This window comes from Canis lupus, chromosome 8 (genome assembly GCF_011100685.1).
Source record: "Canis lupus familiaris isolate Mischka breed German Shepherd chromosome 8, alternate assembly UU_Cfam_GSD_1.0, whole genome shotgun sequence".
In the NCBI taxonomy this organism is placed as follows: domain Eukaryota; kingdom Metazoa; phylum Chordata; class Mammalia; order Carnivora; family Canidae; genus Canis; species Canis lupus.
This window is the reverse complement of record NC_049229.1, coordinates 44624840-44651135: the sequence shown is the minus strand read 5'-3', so window position 1 is coordinate 44651135 and position 26296 is coordinate 44624840. Positions and strand designations below refer to the sequence as shown.

The 26296-nt window shown below is 42.9% G+C and overlaps 1 protein-coding gene and 1 long non-coding RNA gene across 6 annotated transcripts in view; both read right to left on the bottom strand.

Annotated features, from left to right (window-relative positions):
• Positions 1–10575, bottom strand: part of TTC9 (tetratricopeptide repeat domain 9) — a 34086-nt gene extending 23511 nt beyond the window's left edge. Inside the window, 2 exon segments of the mRNA XM_038545106.1 lie at positions 10163–10239; positions 10241–10575. Of these exon segments, the coding sequence (XP_038401034.1) occupies positions 10163–10239; positions 10241–10575 (412 nt within the window).
• A 2527-nt stretch (positions 10576–13102) lies between these two features.
• Positions 13103–26296, bottom strand: part of LOC106559176 — a 32365-nt gene continuing 19171 nt past the window's right edge. For 3 of the 5 annotated variants that reach the window (XR_005363488.1, XR_005363490.1, XR_005363492.1), the window contains 2 exons: positions 18275–18351; positions 13103–15502 (listed from right to left, as the gene is read on the bottom strand). This is a non-coding gene — a long non-coding RNA (uncharacterized LOC106559176). Of the gene's footprint in view, positions 15503–15524; positions 16132–18274; positions 18352–26296 lie in introns of those variants that run through there. The other 2 variants (XR_005363489.1, XR_005363491.1) reach the window with 2 other exon arrangements.

The following is a 26296-nucleotide window of genomic DNA, read 5'->3' as shown; positions in this document are numbered from 1 at the left end:
AAAAGTTAAAAAAGACATGGAGGAACTTTAAGTGCGTATTGCTAAGTGAAAGAAGCCAATCTGAAAAGGCCACATACTGTATGATTCCAACTCTGTGACATTCTGGAAAAGGCAAAATTATGGAGGCAGCAAAAGACGAGGGGTTGCGAGGGTTGTGGGGTAGGGTGTAAGAGATGAACAGGCAAAGAATAGACGATGTTTAGGGCAGTGAAAACATTCTGCATGATACCCTAATGACAGATACCTGTCATTACATATTTGTCTAAAGCCATAGAATACACAACACCATCAGTGGACTCTAATATAAACTGTGGACTTTGGGTGATTACAAGTGTCAACATAGGTTCATCGTTTGTAACAAATGTCCCACTCTGGTAGGGGATGCTGATAATGGGCGAAACTGTGCAGGTGTGCAGGCAGGGCTGTATGAGAAATCTCTATACTTTCCCCTCCATTTTGCTGTGAAAACTGCCCTAAAAACAATGAAGTCTTAATAACTAAAACAAAGAAAAAGTTAAAGTCTCTCCAACTCCTCTGTCCAGTCCCCTTTTCTTTCTTTCTTTTTTAAGATTTATTTATTTATTCATGAGAATACACAGATAAGAGAGAGAGAGGCAGAGACACAGGCAGAGGGAGAAGCAGGCTCCATGCAGGAAGCCTGACGTGGGACTCGATCCCAGGTCTCTAGGATCACGCCCTGAGCTGTAGGGGATGCTAAACCACTGAGCCACCGGGGCTGCCCCCAGTCCCCTTTTCAAGTGAGGTTAACAGCTTCACTCCAGGGGCACCTGGGTGGCTCAATCAGTCAGTTAAGCGTCTGCCTTCTGCTCAGGTCATGATGTTGGAGTCCTGGGATCGAGCCCCACATCACGCTCCATGCTCAGTGAAGAGTCTGCTCCTCCCCCTGCTCATGCTCTCTCTCACTCACCCTCTCTCTGAAATAAATAAGTAAAATCTTAAAAATAAAACAAAACAACAGCTTCACTGGAATGATTTCAGATAATCTTCTTGACACCTATACATTTATGCCAGTTTATCTTTTCTTACACAGGGAATCATATAAAACACTGTTCTGCATTCTACCTTTTTATGTAGTAACAGCTTCTGGAGACTGGTCTGTATTTGCTCCACAGAACTACCCCATTCTGTATAAAGGCCACACAGTTCAGAAAGAATGGCATGAAGACAATCTTTCTTAAGAGCTGGAAAAGACCTTGGAGACCTTGAAATCCAACCATGGTCTTTGTAAGTAAGAAAACTGCAGAAGAGAAGACTCCTTGAGCCAAGGAACCAGCATGTAGAGAACTTGGAATCCAACTCCTTGTTCACCAAGTCATGCTTTCATTGTGTTCTCAAAGGTAGGGATGTCAGAAGAGAAGCAAGGAAATCTCAGCCTTGAGAAAACACCCTTCCCATTCTCTATCATTAGATGATTTTTTTTTAAAGCAAGTGTTTTTGTGTGTGTGAACTATGAAGCAACCAGCATTTGGGGGACTGTTTTAGTATATGTGTGCTTGAAACAATATGGGAGAGTCAGTGTGGATAGATATTTAATACAGAAACCGGGCATCAAGAGAGTTTTCCTCATGGATTCTATTCAAGTATCCCTGTTATCTTAAAATTGTTAAAGTTGGAGATGAGCATTTTCCTTCATTGGGTAGGTCCCACTTTCTTTCTATTTTTTTCCCTCCTACATATCCCTATCCATTTACAATGCTAATTTACACTTCTAATACTTTATAGTTTAGGAAATACATTCACATACATTATCTTCTTGTTCCTTGCCTTTATCCTGTGAGTCAAGCTAGCATGATTATACCCATTTAATAAGAGAAGAAAACCAAGGTCAGGGATCTTGTGAACAGATTAAGTTCACGTATGGTGAATGAGCCACCAGCTGTCATATAAGTCTACCTCAATTAATGTTCCAATACACACAGGGCCAGCTGGTCTCTTTAGCACTGGCTTTGGACATTCTTTGTTTTTGATTCTTGAGAGATGAAGTCTTTGCCCACAAAGCCAGAACCTAGTATCAGCCAGTCATAAAAACACAAACTAAAAAGTAAATATTACTTTCCAGGATGTTAGGAGAGCAAATGTTCCACACCACACAGAATAATATGTGTCCAACTTCACTTGGCACTAAAACTGAATAATATTTTTAAATGATGGTATATCACTCTTATGACATTAAAACGGACTAGGTCTAGGGTAATGTATTTGGGGTATTCTAGATTTTATCATCTAGTGGGTCATTTCTCATCATTGAGCCTGCGATGATTGAGACAGTAGTGGCTGAAGTGAATTCTCACTCTCAACACTTCCACTCAAATTTCTCAGGACCTCTTAACTGGAATTTGCATGAGCTGAAGCAAGGGGGACAGAAAAGAGGAGGAAGTAGGGTGGAGCTACTGAAGCCTCTTAGGCTCACTGGAAATTGTGACTCACCAGCTACTCACACCTCTCTGTCCATACAAATTCAGGTCACCTTCCTAGTGACAAAAGGGAAATTCTGACCTGGTTACAGAATGCAGGACACTTTCCTCTTACCCACCCAGGATGGTCATGGAATGGGACTCCTAATCATACAAGGCACAATCACAGTAAAAGGACCTGCAGAATATAAGATGGGAGGATCTGCAAGCGAGTTGCCCTAGAAATGCCAAGGCTTGTCCTTGTTACAAGGCTGATGAGATGAGGTCTGTGAGATGAGATGTAGTCTATGCTGCCGCAAAGGGTATACCTGAGTGGCCTTTGATTTCAGCTCAGGTCATGATCTCAGGGTTGTGAGATGGAATGGAGCCCTACGTCAGGCTTCTGGCTCAGTGCAGAGTCTGCTTGTCCCTCTCCCTCCTTCTCTGCCCTGCACCTCCTCCCTGCCCCACCGCCGCACATGTGTGCTCTCTCTCTCAAATAAATAAACAAATAAGTAAGTAAGTAAGTAAGTAAATAAATAAATAAATATAATCTTAAAAAAAAAAAAGATTGATCCATATAGATGGATCAATGAAAATTTCAGGGCGGCAAATTTTAGTATTTTAAGGAAGAAACTCCTAAAAGTGGAGGTCGCGAGGTGACTGGTTAAGATGACAGGCTTTGGAATTATAGAGTGGCAGATGAGAAATCCCAGCTTGCCACATACTGCTTTGTGACCATGGGTGAGTGACTTAACTGTTCCAAGTTTGAGTTTTCTGTCTCACAAGGTGAGATCAAATGAAGTTATATATATTAAGTATATATATTTATAATATATTATAAATTAAATATATATAATATAATTTAAATTATAAATTATATATAATTTATATAGATTGTTTATATGCTTATATACATATATGTAGTATATGTGTATGCATGTGTATATATATTCATTAAAGGCAGTGACCTTGTCCTTCATAGTCAGGCTTCATGCCCAGGGTCTACCACTTATTAAATGCATAATTAATATTCATGGAATGATAGAATTTACTGGATTCTTAATATGAGACAGCTGTTGGAATAAGCATTTTCATTCATTTCTAACACATTCATGAAACATTGAATGGGTGCTAGGAACTGGGTTTGTCATGGTAGACTTTACTGCCATTACTGCTACTATGATCATTATTATTATAGTTGTTTTGTGGTGGTGGCTGTTAAATGGGTCACTTTAGGTGGTGATGAGTACCTCTATTGTTGGACATGCCTAAGCTTATGCTAGATGACAAGCTGGTAATGTTAACAAGAAAATTCACACACCTGTGTAAGGTTTGGGGTCACATCAAGTCTGAAATTGCAATTCTGATTTTACATAAATCTTGTCTTGAGACAGCTAGTTAGCACCACTTCTCACTTTTGTTCTTTACACACAGAAACATGATGGGAGGGAAGCATTTGTCCCTTGAGCTTCCTCCATGTAAACCTTGTCTATAATTTGAATGCTCTTTTAAAGTCCTTTTGGCAGAATGGAAAGGGAAGATCTGCTTGGATACATTTCAATCTGAGATTCTTCTAGTTAAAGTCAACCTTCTTTGGCACTACATATCCTGCTTTCTTTTCAAAAATATCTAGGAACTGTTGGTTTGGGTCCTACTAGATATGGCATCATTTTACTGCTGATATGAAAATATATATGTACAAAAGAAATATAATGAGTTTTACATTGCTAATGAATGATTTTGAGGCCACATGAATACCACCAGGATGGCTAAACTCCTTTAATCTTCGATAGCTTTATATTTGGTTATTTTATGTCTGATACCATGGTCAGTGCTAGAGGTTTTTGCTATGTGGTTGGGGCAGGACTAATTATCTTGGTGAAAATGGAAAACTGTCTCCAACATGAATATCTGACTTCCTAAAGTCACTTGGGAATTAGGAACTTGATGACTGGTTGGTTGAAACATTTGGTTTTGATCTTAGCTATCTGGAGTAGGCATAATCTGGTGGTAAAAGAGAAGAGCTGTAAGAAGAGAATGTCCCATCTGGAGGTCACTCCCAACTTGCAAAGCTCTGGGACCAGCCTTTAACTGTTCCAGATCTTGGCCTTCCTGTCCTCACTGCAGCTGAGTCCCCTGGCCTTTGACACTCCCATGTATTTTGGCTGTAGGGACTCTGACTGTAAAGCATCCTAAAGAGTTTCTGGCTAAGAGCCACCCAACTCATTTCCCTTGCAGGTAGATGAAGGACCTTCAGAATCTACTTTAGAAACTCAGCCCAAAGTCTACATTCAGAATGTTCTTTCCTTGAAAGCACCCTACAAGTTTCAATTCTCACATCATTTCTTGGAAAATGATCTTAGAAGCCACATTTACAGGCAGAGATTAATTGGCAAAGGTGCTGCCCAAGGAACAGCCTCAAAGCAACAACGGCTTGGCCAGTCAAGCTCTCTCACCCAGATGGCAAGCTCTTGGCTGAGCATCTCAGCATGAAGCCTCTCTTCTTTCCCTTTCCTTTGATCAAGTCTTACTCTCCAAACTTATCTTCTGGCTACTGGGTTACCAGTTGTCTCTAGGTATTCATGTCCTTTTTACCACTGAGCTCTTGGATTTGTAATTTATTGATCTTTATGCTTGGTTCTCTGGTTCCACATCCATTTCTGTTAAGTACCCTTTGTTTTAGAACCTGCCTCAGAGTCTATATCTAATTTTGTCCACCTTAGATGTATCTACACAGTCATCTTCTGGTACCCCATTGAGGGTGACTTCAAGAGTGGGTGACATATGTAGTCAGAAGGGTCCTGTATTTGGTTTAATGCTCTGTTGTTGCTCCCTTGAAATTCCTAACAATTTTTATCTTTGGAATAGTGTTTTGTAAGTGAAGTTCAATGGAACAATGGAACATGAACATGAGCAGAGGAGACAGGCACAACCTTTCTTTGCAGCCCCTCTTGCATACAGCATTCATGATGCTCCATGAGCACAAAATTTTGTGGACCCACAATGCGTGAGAATTCAGCAAGACCCAGCTTGAGGATAAGATAAGATCGTCAGGTCTATAACTACGTAGGCAGACATGCTGACAGCCCCAAGAGGCAGGCTTCCCATTCAACCTAGAAATTGCTTCAAATACAGAAGGAAAGCAAAAAGAAGCATGAATGACCTAGAGCCCCATCATATCCTTTCTTACTTATGTTACCATGCTGTACTAGCCAACCACTTATGCTGAAAATGATGACATGGAAGGAAAGAGTAGGGTAAAAGTAGGGAATAGTTTCTTTTCCTTCCCTTCCTCACTAAAAAGCCAAACTTGGTGGAAAGTGCACGCAGACAGAATGCATATAAGGAAATGAAATAAAAATAGTTGAGTTTGTTTTGTCAGCATTTTCACTGTTTTAGTAAGAGTAAACTACATATGCCTGTATAAGCTACAAAATGTGAATTGTGTAATTTACGTGATTTCACATACAAGGTAAGTACTTTCACATTTCCATTTAAAATTAGCATCGTGCAACATGAGGATGTACAGTAAAATTCTTGCCAATAATTTAAATTTTTAATTTTCTTGTAATGACATTAAATAGCAAATAAAAGCACCATGTCAAATCAAGAGAGAGAGAAATCATGAAAGGAAAAAAGCTTTATCTTCTAACACCTTTAATGATATTCCACCTCCACCCCCACTTTTTGAATAAGGAGCTCCACATTTTCATTTTCCACCAGGCCCCACAAATCATATAGCCAGCCCTGGTCCCATGGCTTTAACACATGTCCATTCCAGGCTTTTTCCCAGTGTGTCCTCTCTAGGCCTTGTCATACCTCTGTCCTGGGGCTTCAAATAAAATCAGTGGATATTATCTGCCCCTTTGGTAACATAAACAACAACAACAAAAATCTCTTAAACACAGCTCTAAATGGATGGGAAAATGGGTAAGTGACGTGGTAGGGTCTTGACCAAAGTCACAGGGTATGCCAAGAATAGAGGCACAAGCTGACTCTCATCTAGCCTTCAGATCCAATGCCACGGCCTCTTGGCACTTATCTTCACTCCTGGCATTTGAGTCTTGACTGTCATTTGAAAATACCAACAAAGTCATTACATGTTGCAACCTTTTGATCACAACCAGCTGGGACTACCACAGCCCCATAGAAACCATGTGGAGCAAAAGGCTCTGCCTTTCAAGAGATTCTGCATGAAACATTCCAGGGCCTCAGGGGAGTCCTGTGTCTTGTTCAAGGTCAACAACAGTCTATCAACAGGGCAATACAAGTTTCCTTTGCAGCTTTGGTAGGGATTAGAGTCCTACATTGCCCCAGGCAGGTCAGAATATCTTTACAATCACTATCAAAGTCATATGAAATTCTGAAAGAATAGAATACCTCACATCTTTTGTTTGTTTGTTTGCTTGTCTTAATTCCTTAAAGAATGAGACAGGTAAAATCAAGTCTAGGGGTCTTGCAGTACTGGCCAGATCCCTCCTAATCAGGAGGAACTCCAAGCCAGAACAGACCACAACCATGGGCACTTTGACAACTGCCTGCACACCCTTCATGTGAGCCTCTCAAGTCATCCAAATGGATTTTTAGACTAACGTCTTTCGGCATGATGCACATTCTAGCTGCCCCCTTGTTATTCATTTGGAGCCTTCGGTGAAGAGTACCAGACCTAGGTTTTCTCCAGAAGCCTCACAACAGCCTTTTGTTTGGTGCTGAGATGGCCTTAGTAGCATAGCCTAATCCTCTGGCTCCTTCTGAACTAGTCCAAGTTCCTTCCAAACCCCAAACATCTCTCTCTATGGACAGCTGCGCAGAAGGACAGATCTCTGGGAGCACAAACGTCTTCAGATTGCTTCCACCAGGAGCTGGCTGGGCTGCTCAGCTGGCACTGCAGCCGGGATGGAAGGGTCAGTTGCCTTTCTGCCAGAAAGAATGTGCAGCTGCTGTCTCCTTCCTATCAGCAGGCACCAGGGGAACAGGGTATCTTAGGGACTACACTGCACTGTTCTGGCTCTGACAACAATAATAGTTTTTCTTCCCTTTCTATCAAACGATAATCATAAACACACACTTAAAAAATTTTGTGTCGCCATTTCAAATAATCTTCACTAAAATATTTTAATAGGATGTAAAAATGCTTCGGATATAATGGTAAGTGGGAATAAAAGTAGGATACAAGAGGTCCTTGCTTTGTGAACAGTTTACATTTATGCACAAAAAAAATACAAGGAGGAAATACATCTTTAGTGGGATTAAGAGTAATTTTGCAAAAAAAAAAAAAGTAATTTTGCATTTCTTCCTTAAACTTTTTGATATTTTCTGAAAGAAAATACATTTTAAAGGCATGTATTACTTTTGTAATCCAACAAGAAAGGATATTATTTCTATTAGCTAGGATTTCTGAGACAGTAGTAAAGATTTTCTACATTATCCCAAAGGAAACCAACATCAAGCTTCTACTTCCTCTCCAGGTGACTTCCAGGATCCCTTCTCCCAATTGAATTTTGCATACAGGATACAGATTTTGGCTTTGACACGACAGCTCAGCTTGTAATTACTCTTCTTTTCTCTTTCATTGAAACTTGAAAATATTGAGAAAGAGCCCTATCAGAGTTTTGAACTAAGGTAATGTATTTCTTTCTCCTGGTTACCAGGGCTCAGAGCTCCAAACAGAATTTTCCAAGTGTAGAGCTTTAGAGCCCGCTTGAGACTGGATTCAGGGAGAGAGAGGCCTAGAGACAGTGACTTTGTGCTCAAAGTGTGATGTGCAAGAACCTTGATTTTGGAATTGAAAGGCTCTGGAACCTTGGGTTTTTTGGGTTTTTTTTCTTTGCCATCTTTTAGCCAGTTGTTTTAAAGACGAAAAAGTGCATTGTATGTAGAGTGCCTAGCACCATGCTCACAACAAATTATTAATACGAAGAAGGGGAGAGTGCTGGAGAAGATAGCAGAGGGGAAATGTACTACTACTCTCCATTCTCTCCCCACCGAAGTTTTCCGAAGTGCCTCTGGGGTGGGAGTGGAGGTGGAGGAGTTGGCTGGATCCTAGCCCCACCCTGACTGGGCTTGCCTGACCAAGGACACATCTTTGGTTTCACCATGGAAATGTAACCACTCCTCGGGTAGGAGATAGGCAGTGCTAGCCACAGGCCAGCAGCCAAAAGCCTGGGGTGAAGAGCAACCCTAGAATGCCCATGGACAGTACTAAATATAAGACTCCGTTACCACTCTGAAATCACCGCATTAGTGATCCAGAGTGCCTCTTCCTCCACCCATGGCCACTCTCCCCTTTAACTATTCATCAGGCAGAAGCAAGTTGCCAGAGGCTTACAGGAAATAAGGAGAATCAAGCTGTACATTATGATGGATTGAGATAGTCCCCCTTTGCTATACTACTACTTTATCTACTGCCGTTATTACTAGCACTGCTATCGGCACCACCATTTTTACAACTACTACTACTAGTCTATTAATCCCTTACATTTGTAAACTACAATTGATAAAGTGGATGGGTTTTGCCCAATTAAAGATGATACTGGGCATGGCATTATGGGAACAGAGAGGCAGGCTGGCACTAAAAACCTCAAAGGTAACAGAGCAGAATTACTGATATTTTTTTTTTCATCCCCCAACTTCCTGTGCCCAAAACACATTCACCATCCCCGGCCACACCCAGTCACTCTCCTGAAGCTACTCCGCTCCAACTGTCCAGAGCTAGTTTAGGCAACTTCAAGGGTTAGGGACACTAGGAGTAATGGCCTTTTATTGGGCCAGAGGAGCTGGAGCATGCCCCCAAATCCCACCAAACGAGGTGAGAGAAGAGTACAGAATGCCTTTCAAATCTAAGGCCACTGCACCTGCCAACATCTCCCACCTTCTCACAGGAAGGCCCTGGAAAGAACCAAGCTCTTCCTGTTTGTTTTTTGATTTTTTTTTTTTAAAGACACTTTACATTTCCTGTGCCAAAGTAAATTCTTAAAAAAAATGCTTGACTTTAACCTAAATCCCCGAAGTGAACTCTGGAATGTACACCTCACTTTCTCATCCCCACCTTGGGTCCCCTTCCTCCGCAGGCCCGGCAGCCAGCTGGGGAGAGGACCAGGGCTTCACCGAGCGAGCGAGCGCGGATGTTGCCCGCAGCTCAAGCCCAACCAACTAGGTTCCCTTTGAGATCGCTCTTCACCTGGCAACCGGGGGCCCCAGCAAAGCTCAGAGACAAGAAAGTGGCGTTCTGGAATCCATCTTGCTCAAGATGCTGAAGGCATCGCAGCAAACTGCCCTTTGCCACCGAGGCCGAAGGAACGTGGGGAAGGGAGGAGCGTACCCGCTGGGATGCGGTCAGCTGGGGGCAAGGTGAGGGCGAGCTCTGGTGCCAGTGATCCCGGAGGAGAGCGGCCGCTGGCACGCGGTGGGTGGGGGTCCCGCATGTGGACCCAGGCTCAGCGGCGAGCAGGAGCAGCGGCAGACGCCACCAGGCCAGCTGGGGCTCCTTCTGTCTGTCCAGTTATTTTTAGGTGAGATTTACGCCGGATGAGGGGGAAGGGACAACGGGATGACAACCGAGTTTGGGGAGCTATCACCGCCAAAGTCACTTTTTCCGAAGCGCCCCCCTCCCGGGCCTCCTTCCCGGAGCAGCTCGGGGCGGGGGGGCGGGGGCCGGGGCCGGGGCGGGGGCGGGGGCCGGGGCGGGGGCCGGGGCGGGGGCGGGGGCCGGGGCGGGGGCCGGGGCCCGGCGCGGCGCGGCTCACCTGCCAGGCTGTTGTAGCAGTCGATCTCGATGGCTTCCACCGTCTTGCTCTGCTCCTCCGAGAGGCGGCCGGGCGGGGGGGGCCGCGGGCGAGTCCCGCTCCTGCTCGCCGGGCGCCGGCAGCAGCCCCTTCAGCTCCAGCAACGCCCGGTGGTATTTGCCGATGGCTTCGCGGAATTTCTTGTCCTTGTAGCACTGCGCCCCTTGGCTCTTGAACTCGTGCGCCCGCCGGATGAACTCGGCGGGCTCGGCCGCCGCCCCAGCCTGGCCGCGCGCCGGGACCCCGCCGCCGCCGCCGCCGCCGCCGCCGCCGCCGCCGCCGCCCGGGGCGCACATCGGCGGCCGCTGCGCCTCGCCGGGCGCGGGCGGGCTCGGGTTCCCCTTGGCCGCGGCCGCCGAGCCCTTCCTCTCCATCCGGCCGCCGCCCGGCGCCCCGCGAGCGCCGCGATCCGCCCGCCGCAGCCGCCGCGCCCTCCCGGGTTTAAAAGCGGCGGGCGCCGGCCCCGGCCCTGACACCCCGCGGCGATCTGGCGCCCCGCACTCCCATTCTCCGCGCCGGCTGCCGGAGGCTGCTCCCTCCTCCCCCTCCCCCTCCCCCTCCTCCCCCACCCCTCCTCCTCCTCCTTCGCCTCTTCCCCCTCCTCCCCTTCTCCTCCTCCTTCACCAAGCCTCCTCCTCCTCCCCACCCCTCCTCCTCCTCTCCCTCCTCCCCCCTCCTCCTCCCCACCCCTCCTCCTCCTCTCCCTCCTCCCCCTCCTCCTCCCCACCCCTCCTCCTCCTCTCCCTCCTCCCCCTCCTCCTCCCCCCTCCTCCTCCCCCTCCTCGGATTGCCGTCCCCTCCCTCCCTCCCTCTCTCCCTCCCTCCCTCCCCCTGTCGCGCGCCGCCCGCCCTTCTCGCCCTCCTCCCCTCCGGCAACCTGCGGGCGGTGGCGACCTGGTCCGCGCGCGCGGGGCCAGCGGGATGGGGGACCGCGGGCCCGACCGGGGTGGCGGCGACTGTCGCTGACCCGGAAGGAGCTGGGCTCGCCCGAAGGAGGGGAGGATTAATGACAAAGACGGCCCGGTTCTTGCCCATTCAACCCAACCCTCGGAGACGCGCCTAGTCTGAAAGAGACGCAGGGGGGAAGGGTGTGTGTGTGTGTGTGTGTGTGTGTGTGCGTGTGTGCGCGTGTAGCGAGGGGGTCCACCAGCGAGCAGACGCATGCAGACTCACCCCCGATAGACTGAAAACTAGAAAGAAAGGTGCGGCCGGGAGCAAGGGGCGTAGGCACAAGCCCTAGCCGCTTGCTCGCGGCGGTCGGCATCAATACGTGTAAGGGGGCAGAGGCTCCCCCAGGTTGTCGCCGCCCAGGTGTGTCTCCGCGTGCGGCCGCCCAGGCGTCCGGGACACCGTGCACAGGAGGGTGTGGGGCGTTGTCTTCTGGGAGCCGCGGACACCTCTGTGGGCGGGCAGCTGTGCAGAATGAATCACAGATACTGGAGATGGAAAACACCTGTTACCGTGGGTCATCAGGCTGGGCTGCATGCGACCCGGTTCCCATTTACAGGACCGTTCCGTGCCCTTCCTCCGGAGGGTCCATTCTTTCATTCACTCTTCCAGGCAGCCTGAGTGCCCGCTGTCTGTCACATGCTGGGAACTGGCTGAGGTCAAGGGGCAAAGATACCTGAGAGACTCCTAACTCTGGGAAACGACCAAGGGGTGGTGGAGAGGGAGGTGGGCGAGGGGGAGGGATGGGGTGACTGGGTGACCGGCACTGAGGGGGGCACTTGACTGGATGAGCACTGGGTGATATGCTATATGTTGGCAAGTTGAACTCCAATAAAAAAATAAAATTTAAAAAGGGGCAAAGATGTTAGAGGGTTAGAAGCATTGCCCTAGGTTTGCAAAGTCCAGAAACCATGGGGAGAAACCCCCAATCCTACCCCATCACCCAGATATATTCTTTGCCGCTATTTTGCTGTAATTCCCACCCCTTGTTTTCTCCACATCCTTATTTGTACAGTGTTTTTTTTTTTTAACAAACATGAGTGGTATGGGGTGATATATACAGTTGCCTGCTTTTTACTTTCTATGTGATTAAATAGTATTTTAAAGCCTCGTTTTTAATGACTTTGTAATATTCATTTTATGTGTGTATCATGGTATTCTTAGCTGTTTTTCTATGGTCAGATACATTGATTCCAACTGTTTGTTATTATAAATAATGCAAAGATAATAAAAATAATAGATCCACTTATATATAGTGCTTTCTTTGTGCCGGGCACTGGGTTAAGTACTTTACATATAATAATTCATTTAATTCTCATAACAACCCAGTGAAATAGGCACTATTATTACCCCCAATTTGGACACCAGGAGACAGAGACTTTCCCAAGGTCACACTGCCAGTAAGTAGTGGAAGTGGGATTTAAATCCAAGCAATCTGGCTTCAGAATCTATGCTCTCAACTATTTTTATACTTAAAATTTTGTCCTAATTTATTTTTCCTTACAAGAAATTATGTCGATTTTTTAAAATGTCTCAAGCCAGGGCGCCTGAGTGGCTCAGTGGTTTAGCGCCACTTTCAGCTCAGGTTGTGATCCTGGAGACCTGGGATCGAGTCCCATGTCGGGCTCCCTGCATGGAGCCTGCTTCTCCCTCTGCCTGTGTCTCAGCCTCTCTCTTTGTGTCTCTCATGAATAAATAAAATATTAAAAATAAAATAAAATGAAATGTCTCAAGCTCCCACCAGCAAGGTAGTAGTTTCACAACATCATTGCCAACACTGAGGGTTAAACTTTAAAAAGTATTTTCTAATTTGATGAATGAGAACTGTACATTGAATGACCTGGGGTAACTTTAGTTACAAGGGTGAACATTTTTTACATGTATAGTTGCCATTTGTATAGTACCAAGGGCTTTTATTTGGACATGATCTTAACATACTAAATTATACCTTATATGTTACAGTATCTTACTTTTCTAGGTGCGTTAACATCTTTAATCCCATTTAATCCTTACATTAGCCCCAGAGAAGGAAAATGATTCTTTACCCACACAGGGAGTTCGCAGTGTTTTTTGACAACTGAAACATTATATTATTGTAGTGGTTGAGAGGCTTTGTACTTAAGATGTACGTGGGGTTTTTATCTTTGCTGCTTCCTGGGTAAGTTACTCAATTTCTGAAAACTTCAAATTCCCTCACTTGTTATATGGGGATACTACTTACTTCATAAGGTTGTGGTCAAGTACATTATAAGTGCTCAGCAGATGGTAATTTAATCATTATTCATTAAATCCTGTCATTATTGGATCCCCTAATAATATGATGACAGACTTGTTAATCCATAAATGTTTGTCAGCCTGTGGCGCTTTTTACTATAAGGTATTATATCAGGTAGAGCAAAGAGAGGAAATTGGGAGTTGAGTGCTCTTCCTACTCAGGCAAATGTTGGACAAAGATCCAGGCCTGGGATTTTGGTACTGTTGGAACTAAGGTATGCGTTGGGTCGTGACAGTCACAACTATTTAAAGGTGACAAATACTGCTGTGCCAAATTGCTTTTTGTTATCCTACCATATCCTGGCTTAGTGGTGCAGTATCTCATTCTTAGATTTTGGGTTTGAGGACTGGGCTGCAAGAGACATGTGATGCATGTGGTTCTATACTGTGTGTGAGACAGAGCCCAACACAAAAGCTTCTTAGTAGCTTGGATGAAGGAGAGCATGAGTGAGGAAGGGAGAAAATATTATGGGTGGAGGGATGGAGTGACAGGAAATTTACTATGCCCATCTGTCCTACTCTGCGGAGCTGTGTGTGTGTCTACAACTGTTTTGTTTGCTTGTCTTCAGTGTGCTTCTGTCTCTAAGCCACTCACTGGTGAACGTGTGCTGGTTTCTCAGAAATGAGCTTCTCCCTTCACATGGAATTAAATAGGTGCCAAAGAGAATTTCTCAAACATCCTTTCATTAACTCTTGACCATATGCGGAGCAATACTTTTGGAAGCAAGCAAAGATCAAGATGACAATTTGGGCATGGATTTAGGATTCGGAAACTCAATACTTCTCAAGCTTTAATGTGCATGTGAATCCCTTGGAGATTTTATTAAAATGCTATTCCCAGATTCCGTTCATCTAGGGCGAGGCCCAAGATTGTGCATTTCTAACAAGCTAGATGATGCTGATACCGCTGGTCCAGGGCCCACATTTTGAGGAGCAAGTATTTAGAGAAAAGAGCACTCTCATCTCTCCCCTTCTCTCCGGACCTTTGTCTTCTCCCAGGGAGGACTTGTTCATTAGATTGGTCAGATTCCAGGAAATTAATTGGGCCATATTGAACAAGGGCAGGGCTAGGAACCTCCATGCAGCTTTTTCTTCGACTTCCTGCAGCAGGAATAGGTATGCTAAACCAAGGCCTGCTCTTGGGGATCTGGCCATCTTGTTTTCTCTTCTTCAGTTGCATAGATGAGCATACTTTTTATTGCTTCCATTTCTGATCCAATATGGCAGGACAGAGTGTGAGAAGATTTTGGTGTGTAGTGGGGAAGGAGAGGCTTGGGCAGGCCTTTACTGTCAGCTGCTTGCTCTGACTTTGTTTTCACAAGAGAGCTCTGCACTAAGAAATTCAGCATCTATTCAGGTGAAAATAAAGTAGTATTTTGACTTCTCATCTGTCGATGGCTCTTGAACGTACTGTGTGCTGGTGAACCTCACAGGGGAGAAAGGTAAGTGACCCACAGTAGGTTTCTACTACTTGAGGTCCTTTGGCTCAATGTCATCAAAACCTCCCCTTTCATCCCTAACAGGTAAGCTCTGGGCGAGAGCCAGTGAATCCTATGGATGACCTTACCACTAATGGAATAGCTCATTACTGCTGGGATACGTAGGGAGGTTTCTTAGAGAAGATGTATGTGGAGCTATTTTGTGGCAAGCACTTGGTATGGTACACAGCAGAAGGCATGGTGCTCCTGCTGGCTTTATGGGCCTCAGATTCTGTCCTGGGTTCTGACCTTGTTTCTGCTTCTCTGAGCCTATGCCTTTCTCACTGCCTACTGGTCTTAAGAGACTAAAGCCCCTTTCCTGCTTTCACCATTTCAGGCTCTGAAGCTTACATAGCTCCTAAACAGATGGCATGTGCTGCTTCCCTCTCCTTTCAGCTCAGTTTCCTAAGCATATGCGAAAGACATATATTTGAATCTCTTTTATACTAATCTAAGCTGTTCAGGGTTTGGTCACATGCCAACCAAACCAAAGCTATTTTGGGGATGTTTTTCTAATTGCATTCAACTTCACAATTTACCTGAGAAAATTACAGCATTTCCATCACCAGAATTTATCCATATTGAATCTTCAATCATCCCCCTATGGAAAAATGGGAGATATTTAACCACTTCATGCCCAAATGTAGCATTAGCCATAGGAGGCTAATATGAGCTTCGTATTTTCATTCTTCCCACATCTGTCCACTCACCCCCAACCAAACAACAAATTTCTCCAGTCTAGACATTAATAATTAATTTAATAATTCCAATCTGGCCTTATTTAGAAAAATAAGGCCTCTCTACCTATCCCTACCTTTTCCTACTGCTCAATCCACTCAGCATGCCACAACCTTCTCATACCCAATATCAATTTTGGCCCTCTGTGGGAGCCAATATGTCAGCTTTTTGGATCCACTAGCATCCCTTCCTTAGGGGACCCTTCCTTCCCCTATTCCATATGGTCCTGGTGAAGCTATCAGTCATGGTGTCTGAGGTTTGTCTCCCCTCCCCCCAACTTGCTACCACTTATTCCAGGCTTGGCCAATCATATTATTTCATCTCCCTGTTCCACAGTGATTGGTTAAGGAAGGGGAATCAGATCCAAATAGAGACAATCAGTGATTTCCAGGAGATTTACATCCAGTCCTTGGGAGAGAAAAGTTCTTTAAGTTGGGAGGATTTGAGGTGGAAGCTATCAATGGCTATCTCTCCCACCACCTGGAGGAGTATCTGAAAAATGAACAGAGGCAAAAGGATATGAGGGTAGACAGAGCTCTGGTGGTATCAATAGAGTTCTTCGATCCAGTAGTTTTTAAGGCCAGGTACACCCTGTGCTCCCTAGTATGTGAACCAATGAATTCCTTTTTATATTTGAGCTAGTTTGAGTTGTCATTTACAGTTAGAAGACTGTTGATTTATATATTCCTTGTCAGGTATTTACCTCTCTCTCTCACGCCTATTGCCACCCCAGTTTGGCTGCTGCTACATGTGGCTGGTAAATATAGCTATGCCCCCCTGCTTACAGCACATACATTTTTAAAATTCTTTTATACTCATTAAAAAGAGTTTAGTTATTCATTGACTCTTAACTTCATGTTATGGAAAATTTTAACATAAAGAAAGAACAGTATAACAAATCCTCAAGAACCCATCACCCAGCCAACATAAACAACTACCAGCAACCAATATTTATGGCCATATGTTTGATTCTGCATATATACATTCTCTCTTATATCTCTGTGCCTTGGGACTTGACTTTCCTGTGTGTTTCATCTCTCTGTATTTCATCTCTCTGTATTTCTTGTTTGCTTGCTCTTAAAATATTAGGTCTTTCAGTCAAAGGCACTAGGCTTGCTTCAAGATTTGTCATCTCTCCTGTGAAGCCTTGCTGACCTCCATATACAAGTTCAGTGGGTTTTTTTTTTAAGATTTTATTTATTTATTCATGAGCGACACAGAGATATAAGGCAGAGACACAGGCAGAGAGGGAAGCAGGCTCCCTGTGTGGAATCTAATGAGAACTCAATCCCAGGACTCTGGGATCACAACCTGAGCCAGAGGCAGACACACAACTACTGAGTCACCCAGTTGCCCCAAGTTCAGTGTTCCTTATGCTTTGCTCTGGTAGTTCCTTTTTCATGCTTTTATGTTACATAGCAATTATTCTTTCAACAAACATCTACTGAAAAATTTCACCATTTTAGGCATTGGAGATCTACCAATGAACAGAACAGGCAAAAATTCTCATCTTCCTGGAGTGGAGGGAGTCTGACAATAAACACCACAAATAAACAAGTTATGTAGGATGTTAGAATGTGATAGATGCAACCAAAGAGGGGGTAGTTTAAGTGTGTGTGTGTGTGTGTGTCTTTAAATTTTAAATAAACACTTAACTACTCTGCATGATGATTATCCGCCTGCTTTTTTGTCCCTGCAACTGAACTGTGGCCACTTGAAAGCAGGGGTGGTATTTTAATTTTTTGGAACCCTACACCTAGTATAGTAGTAAGCATTTTAGTAAGTAATAGTTGTGGAATAAATGGAATAAGCAGCAGAATATGAGACACAGACTAGGAAGACTGTTGGTGTCAAGGGAGGTTTTTTTTTAAGATAGTACATATATATGGAAAAAATTCCAACAGTACTTTCCATAAAAGAGCATATAATAAAAATTAATTTTTCCTTCTTTTTTTTTAAAGATTTATTTATTTATGATAGACACAGAGAGAGAGAGAGAGAGAGAGAGAGGCAGAGACATAGGAGGAGAGAGAAGCAGGCTCCATGCCAGGAGCCCGACGCAGGACTGGATCCCAGGACTCAATCCTGGGACTCCAGGATCACGCCCTGGGCCAAAGGCAGGCGTCAAACTGCTGAGCCACCAGGGACTCCCTTAAATTTTCCTTCTACCCTAGACTCATTCCTCCAAAATTCTTCCCAATGGGCATTCACTGTTACTTGTTTCTCATGCATCACTCCCCAATTTGTCTACCTACCTACCTATGTATATTAAATTATAAGTATTATAAATCTCCTCACCTCTCTGGATATTATTTAATTTTACCATAACCCTATTAGGTTATCATGATGCTCATGTTACAAAAAAAGAAAACTGAGATTTTCAAAGGTGAGGTAATTTGCCCAAGATCACATAGTTTGGAAGGCTGGCTGGACTCCAAAAGCCATGCTTTTTGCCACCTTTGGAATTTTTGGACTTCTGCTCTAGGGATGAAACTAAGAGAATTTACACAGGCTGGTGGACTGGCTTAGATGATTTTTAAGATTTTTTAAGAGTCTGAAAATGCTCTGCTGCTGTGTTACCCCACCATCCATTCTCTGCTGTTTTTCTGTCTGGCTTTTTCCCTGGAAGACTGACCTCATGTACCAAGTGGGCTCCTTTGTCCTCTTGCTTCCGGTCAGCTTTGCCCAAAGGAAAGCATCCACATGATGAGACTGGAGGATGAGAGTAGAGAGAGATTAATACATTTCTTTCCCATTTCCTTCCTGCCTTGACACCATGGTTCTGGGGTGGCTATGTCCTCTTATTACAATAGTTATGACTGGTCGCCCCCCTACTTCTGGGTCCACCTGTCAGTGGACTCTCCTAACACAATTTCTTGCCTTTTGCCCAAATACCTTCCATAGCTGGCTAATCTCTGGAAGCTTCAACATTCTTTCTTGGTTCCTATAACCATGCCCACACTTTTGTAAATAGTCTCCATGTTATAAATCTCTTCAGATGAATCATTAGTTAGCTTTTATTCCCTGTCATGACCTTATGGTGAATGCTATTTTAAGATGTTATGCTTTCCAGAAGACTCTCAAAGACCTGATACTATAAGACCCAGTGAAATTTATCTCTACTGGTAAAATTTCAGGTTAGTAGGGTAAGCTATTTGGAACTAATCTGGACCTTTTTACTCTCAAAAATCTACCTATTTGGCAGCAGCCTATTTGATCAAGTGCTGAGAGGGGCTCTGCTTTTGGTATGTGAGATTATGAGTATGCATTTTTTGGTCATTGTTCCATTTCTCATAATTTTACATATGTGTCAGCAAGCATTTAATATTTTAACAGCTTTTTCTGAAACACACACACACACACACACACACACACACACACACATTTCCCTTACAGAATTGCTGGAGAGATGTACTGGCTATGTACAGCTGCATAACAAATTATCCCAAAACTCAGCAGCTTAAAATATCATTTATTATTTTTAAACAATTCCACAGTTTCAGTGGGAGCATCTTAGTTGGGTATTTCTGACTCAAGGTGTTTCAGAAAGTTGCAGTCAAGCTGTTGGCTGGCACTGAAGTCATTATCTGAAGGCTCTACTGGAGAAGTTTTCAGTTCCAAGCTTACTCACATCCATGTTGGCAGGCCTCCATTCTTTGCTATCTGTTGGCTGAATATCTTCATTCCTTACCAGGTAGGTCTCTCAATAGGATTCTTGAGTATCCTCATGGTATGACACCTGGCTTCCCCCAGAGTGAGAGATTTAAGAGAGCCATAGTCTTTTAAAATCTAATCTCAAAAGTGACATACCATCATGTCTGCCATATTCTGTTGTTCACACAGACTAACCCTGGTACAAGGTGGTAGGGACTACACATGGGCGTATATATTAAAGGAACATTTTGAGGGCTAGCTACTTCAAGAGAGAAGTAGGTATTATTTTTTTTTTTTATTGTATGTAGCTACTAGCTAGAACTTCAGAGGGTGTTTATATTATGTTAAAAAAAATGAGTTAAGCTAACTATTGATTACGATATGTATAAAAGCATGCATTTTTATCATAAAGGTCAGGTGAAATTCAGGTCATTGAAAGGAATTTGAAACTCAAAGCTCTTTAGGTTTTCGGGTTTTTTTTTCTGTAAATTTAACCTCCTCATTGTAAAAATGAAAAATATTATCAATGCATGTTTAAGGTGTTACAATATCATTAGTTCCTAGAACATTGCTTTGAAGCTAATATGCTAATAAAATTATTTTGTTGATTGCTACTTTATGGTTCATTTGGTTCCTAGTCTTATGGGGGGACAAGGTGTGGACTGCTTTTGACAAGTGTTGTCAATGACAGAATCTAGTGGTAGGGGTCAGGTGGCAGTATCCAGTGCCTTGTGCTGCCAATATTGTTCATTTATTTCATGGCATGAGTTGGGGACATTGTTCTTGCCTGTGTAGCCCTGAATCTAGCCCTGGTGATTCTGTAACCTACCCAATAGCAGTTTTTTGGGCAGTATTTCATTCATTTCTATTGGCAAATCTTTGGGAATATTATGTAATGGATTGTGAATGTGCTATGCCAGGGAAAGTGGAACACAATTTAGGTTGAAGTGTATTCATTGATATAATCACACTCATTGGTTATTTTGGACTTAGTGCATTTTTAAAAATTGTGGTAAAATACACAAAACATAAAATTTACCATCTTAACTATTTTTATGTATACATTTCAGTGGCATTAGATACATGCACATTATTATACAACCATCACCACCATCCATCTCCCAAATCTTTTCATCTTGCAAAACTGAAACTCTATTCCCAATAAACACTAACTCTCCCCTCACCTCCTATAGTCTTTTTTTTCTATTGTGGTAAAAAATATAAAATATACCCTCTTAATCATTTTAAAGTCTATTTTCAATTGTGTTAAGTATATTCACATTGCTGTGAGACAGATCTCCAGAACTTGCTCATCTTGCAAATATGAAACTCTATACCCATTAAAAGACTCACCTCCCCCCTCCTCCCAGCCCCTGGTAATTACCTTTCCATTTTTAGTTTTATGAATTTGACTAGATATCTCACAGAATATTTTATTTGTGGCCTCAGCAATTACATAAAACATCTTAAAGTTATAGCATTCTATTTTAAACTCATAACAACTTAACTTCAATTGCATATAAAAATTCCACTCCTTTACAACACCACCCCTCCACTTTTACTTTGTCACAACTTCTATTTTTATTACTGTATATGAGTTCACATAAATTTATAGTTATTTTTAAATATTTTTGTCATTTAAATTCTATGTACAATATTATAATAGTACAGGTTTCTATATTTGTCCATGCATTTACCTTTACCAGAGAATCTTATATATTTCACTGCAGTCTACTCTCCTTTGATTTCAACTCAGACTCTTTTTAATAATTCTTGTAGAGCAGGTCTAGTGGTAAAAATCCTCTCAGTTTTTGTTTATCTGAGAAAGTTTTAATTTCTCCCTAATTTTTGAAGGACAGTTTTTTTTTTGAATACAGTATTCTTGGCTGACAATTTTGTGTTTGTTTGTTTTCCTTTCAGAATTCTGAGTATATCATGCCACTCTGTTCTGACCTATAAACTGTCTGCAGAGAAATCCATTGATAATCTTATAGAAGGTCCCTTGTAGGTTACAAATTACTTTTCTGTTGCTGCTTTCAAGATTCTGTCTTTGATTTTAAACAGCTTGATTGTAATGTGTCTTAGTGTGGTTCTCTTTGGATTTATCATAGTTCACTTTAAAAAAAGATTTATTTATTGAGAGAGAGAGAGCATGAGTTGGGGGAGGAGCAGAGGGAGAGAGAATCTCAAGTAGGCTTCATGCCATCTGGAGCCTGATGTAGGGCTTGATCTCACAACCCTGAGATCATGACCTGAGCTGAAATCAAGAGTCGGACACTTAACTAACTGAACCACCCAGGTGCCTGTTCATAGCAGGATTCTTTAAGCTACTTGAATCTGTGTGTCCATTTCTTTCCTCATATTTGAGAAGTTGGGGCCATTACCTCTTCAAGTAAGCTCTCAACTCCGTTCTCTCTTCTTCTGGATTCCCTAATATGTGTATTAGTTCTCTTGATAGTGTCCCATAAGCACCTTATGTTTTCTTTGCTTTTCCTCATTCTTTTTACCCCTCTGACTCAATGATTTCAAATGACTTGTCTTCAAATTCACTGATTCTTTCTTCTGCTTTATGAAGTCTGCTATTGAGCTCCCCTCAATGAATTTTTAAGCTCCATCTTTTCTGTTTGGTTATTTTTTATAGTTTACATCTCTTTGTTGATATTCTCATTTTATCCATTTCCCTGATATTTAGTTGTCTGTGTTCTCCTTTGGCTGATTGAGCATCTTCATGACAGTTATTTTAAATTCATTGTCGGACAGCTCATAGATTTTTTTAAGGGGTCAGTTTCTGGGGTTTTATTTTTGTTTCTTGTTTGCCTTATAATCTTTTCTTGGGATTTGGGCATTTAAAGAAGCAGCCACTTCTCCCAGCAGTGCTGGTCTTTGTCTACTCATTTTGTGCAGGAGAAGACTTTCACCAATCAGCTCAGCTGCAGATTCTAGGACACCTTGAACCTTTTCTAATCTATTGCTCTCCATGGTGTCTACCCGTGGTTCTGCAGCTCTGGCATGCTCTCATCTCTGTTTTCAGTGGCTTCTAAATGAGTACCAGCTTCTTAAATGGTCCAAGTCAGGCAAGATAGAAACCAGTCACTCAGGCAACCCCTGGACAAACTAAAATGTTGGGCACATGGTCCACTCTTTTGTTTCTATCCTGATGGTCTGAGGGATTTCCTCCCAGTTGCTCAGCATTATTCTGCATGAGGGAAGGGCGAGTCAAATACTGCAAATTTCCATACCCTTTATGTTGGAACTCTTTCTTGGTTTTACAATGCCTTGAGTGCTGTAGCTTTTTATCTGGTCTCTAGAGTTGTCATAAAAGTATTGTCAGTATATTGTTAATACGGTATCTCTCTGGGGAAGGATGGCCTGTAGCCTCTTAGTTCATTATCCTGCTGTTGTCTTTCTCTCCGTCCATAGCCTTTAATGAACTCTTTTTACTCAAACCAGTTGAATTTGAGTACCTGACTCATATGATATTATTCCCTTGGCATCATAATGTTAGAACCAAGGAACTATCACTTTTTGATGAATGAGTTGGGAATTTCAGGCTGAGAACTTTTTTTGATCAGGTAACTCTTTTCATGCACTTCAGATAACACCTTTGACCACCACAAATGTTTGGAGTGGGACTGTGCTAGTTTCCTTATGATAACTGTGAAGTGTGGGTTTATAATTATGGAGCTGCTGAAGACAGCCAGAGTTTCTTTCCCTTCTCTTGTACTGAAGAGCTCTTCAGATCTGCAGAATTGCATTTAAACTCCTGCAGATTCTGCTGCTGTTGCAACTATATGTCACCAGCCAAACTTATCATCCATTATTTATTTCCTTTCTTTACATTCTGCCCCAGCCCTCCCACTCACAGGCTGCAGAGGTTTTGTCAGTAAATGCAGGGCTTAAGTGAGAGCCTGGGAGGAAGGTATTTTAACACAGGGTGGGTAGTGTGGAGAAAAAGAATGAAGATGAACATACAGCTTCATATACACTTGTTTCCCAGATAATCTTGTAATGGGAGTATAATATATCTACCTTATCAAGACCAAAGATTCAGGGCTCTGAACTTTCTCAGCAGAGCTCAGGCTAACTGGTGGGGACTAAGGCTTCTTAAGCCTAATATTAAGAGAGTAACAGATGAAAGCACGTATCACACCACATAGAGGAATTTACTTTCCTTTTTCTCTCTTTCCTCTTCCTTTATTTCTATTTTCCAGCCACTAAATTGCACTATAGTTGATACATTTGTTCCACAGCCAAGTACCTTTTTTGCTGAGAAGGTAAGGTATTACATTGTTTCAAGTTGGCTATTACTGGCAAAGTGCTAGCATTAACAGGGGTGCCTTGGCAGAAGGCAGAAGACAGGGAAGGTCTGGAGAAGAGTACAGAATCAAAATAGATAGGCCTGAATTGGGGTGAGGGAGGGGATGGAAGGGCAGGACAAAAATATTGTCGAAATGGAGGATGATCAGATAGCTAGAGTACAAGTACAAAAAAAAGCATGCCAAATGTACATTTCCAAGTTTAGTGTATTAGCTTGGAGACTTGGGGGGCATCATACTCAGGATCTATCTTAAAAAATTTTTGGAATTATAGTTGCCTGTTACTAATCCTTTCTAAGTTAAAAAAAAAAAAAAAAAAAAAGCCAGGGGCAGCCCTGGTGGCTCAGTGGTTTAGCTCCACCTTCAGTCCAGGGCCTGATCCTGGAGACCCAGAATCGAGTCCCATGTCAGGTTCCCAGCATGGAGTCTGCTTCTCCCTCTGCCTGTGTCTCTGCCTCTCTCTCTCTCTGTGTGTGTGTCTCTCATGAATAAATAAATAAAATCTTTTTTAAAAAAGCCAGAGAAAGGTAAAATATTGTCTCATTTTGTTTGTGCCTTTTTTTTTTTTTTTTTTTTTTTTTTTTTTTGTCCTAGTAAATCTGGGTTCTCGTGTTCCTCCTGAGCACTGAGAATAAAATCCAGTCTCCTGTTTCTGGATCTAAAAGAAGAGCCAATAGGATATTGTTTTGTGAAGCAGAGACCCCTGCTGGCAAAGGTGGCTTCTATTATATGGTGAGGCACCAGGCTGTCTCCCAAGCTGTGGAGTGGGAAGCCCTATCTCTGCACCTTCAGGGTTGAAAAATCTCACTACCTCAACTTGGCCCTGGGCCAGCCTATTTCTGGCTCTATCTGCTTCTTCCTTAACTACTTCCAATGCTTAAGCTAGACAAAAACCTGTTAAACCAGAAAACTCAACACAACCATTCAAAACCATACTTTTAATGGTGTAACTTATGTGAAATAAAATGTGATAAGGCTCCATGGTACAGAAACAAATCACTGACTCTTTGAACAGGTGGCAGCAGGGGGTTGGGTGGTGGGAGAGGAACCTGAGAGGTTACCCCAACCAGAGTGGAGTGATCACAGAGAGGATTCTGAGGTCAGGCTTTTGTGTTCAAATCCTGGTTACCTGTGTGCATTCAGCAGGTGCTAACTTCTCTGGGCTTCAGAATCCCCATCTCAACAGTGGAGACAACAGTGCTTTGTAAAACTGTTGTGGAGATTAAATGCCAAATCTTTGCAAGATATTTTGAGTTTTGGGGGCATAATAAATGTTCGATACATGTTAGTTATTTTTTGTGGTAATTATTGACACCATCAAGATTAAGATATTAGACAGAAAACGGGAGCCAATATAGCACTGTTGCTAAAGAATGTGGGCTCTGTGACCTTGGGAAAGCTATTTAACTTCTCTCATCCCCAGTGTCCTCTCATAGGATTATTGTGAGGTTTACATACCAAAAAGAAAAAAAAAAAAGAAAAAAAAGTCTCTCCTTAGCTCAATCTCTGACCAATTGAGTTAGATACAGAGACGTTTGTTGCCAAACTAGAAAATCACTTCAGTACTCTAAAAAGGAGTGGGGGATGTAGAAGAGGTTGGGGTTTCAAGAAGCTCAGCATGCTTTGAATTCAAAGGTCTAATATGTTTCAAAAGCCATACACGTCAACCTAACTTATGTTTCTGCAAGAGCTACCATCATTCTAGTCTAGGCTGGACCTTCCCGGGAGAACACCTAAGTTTGCAGGGATGAGTTAGGGTTCCAGGAGGCACTTATGGAACTGTTTGTGTGCCTGCAGCAGCTATACAGGACATGAGACATCACCCTTTCCTAAATACTTAAACAGTTAGTTGTCATTGTTTGTATTGTTTTCAACAAGCATTATGACTTCCATTACTACTGTCTTCCAGTTTCCTCTGAAATGTAGCCCAGGGAGATGCCTAGAAAGAAAAGGATCTGGATTTTAGCAGTTGTAATCTGCTTCATGACAAACACCAGGTTTTGATGTTCAGCAAGTATGGCCAGGAAGCCAGGACAGAAGATTAAATCAATGTAAGCCCATGATGGGACCATAAAAAATATCTACCAAATCCATTTCCTCTAGCATTTTTAACACAGCCCCAATATTCTACTATAAATTCAGTGGCTGCAAGGGTACCTAACTTTACATATGTCACTCATAGATTTTCCTTAGTTTTATCTGCCCTATACACTTCTTCACTTGTATCATTCACCAGCACTTCAAACACAACTAAAACAAAACCCAACTAGTCTACCCCCTTCCCCAAACTGCTCTTCCATATGTTTTCTATCTCCGTAAATCATCCCACCCAACTGCCAAACTAGCTTTCTTAAATTCTCCTTCTTCTCACCCTGGGCTCTTCACCAATTCCTATCAATTGCACCTCCTAAATATAGTTCATTTCTTTCTATCATTTGCTTAGCATAGGTCATCATCTTTTCAGGCTTAGATTATGATAATATATCTAAATCCAAATCTGACTTTGTCACTTGCCTCCTTAGAATCTTCCTCTAGCATCCCACAGCTCTCAACCCCTTGATGTAGTTTTTCAATAATCTTGCTCCTGATTTCCGCTCTAGCCTTATCTCTCCCAACCTTCTTATATATTCTGTGCTCCAATCATTCTGAACATTTTTCAATTTCTTGTTCTCTCTTGCCTCTTGGCA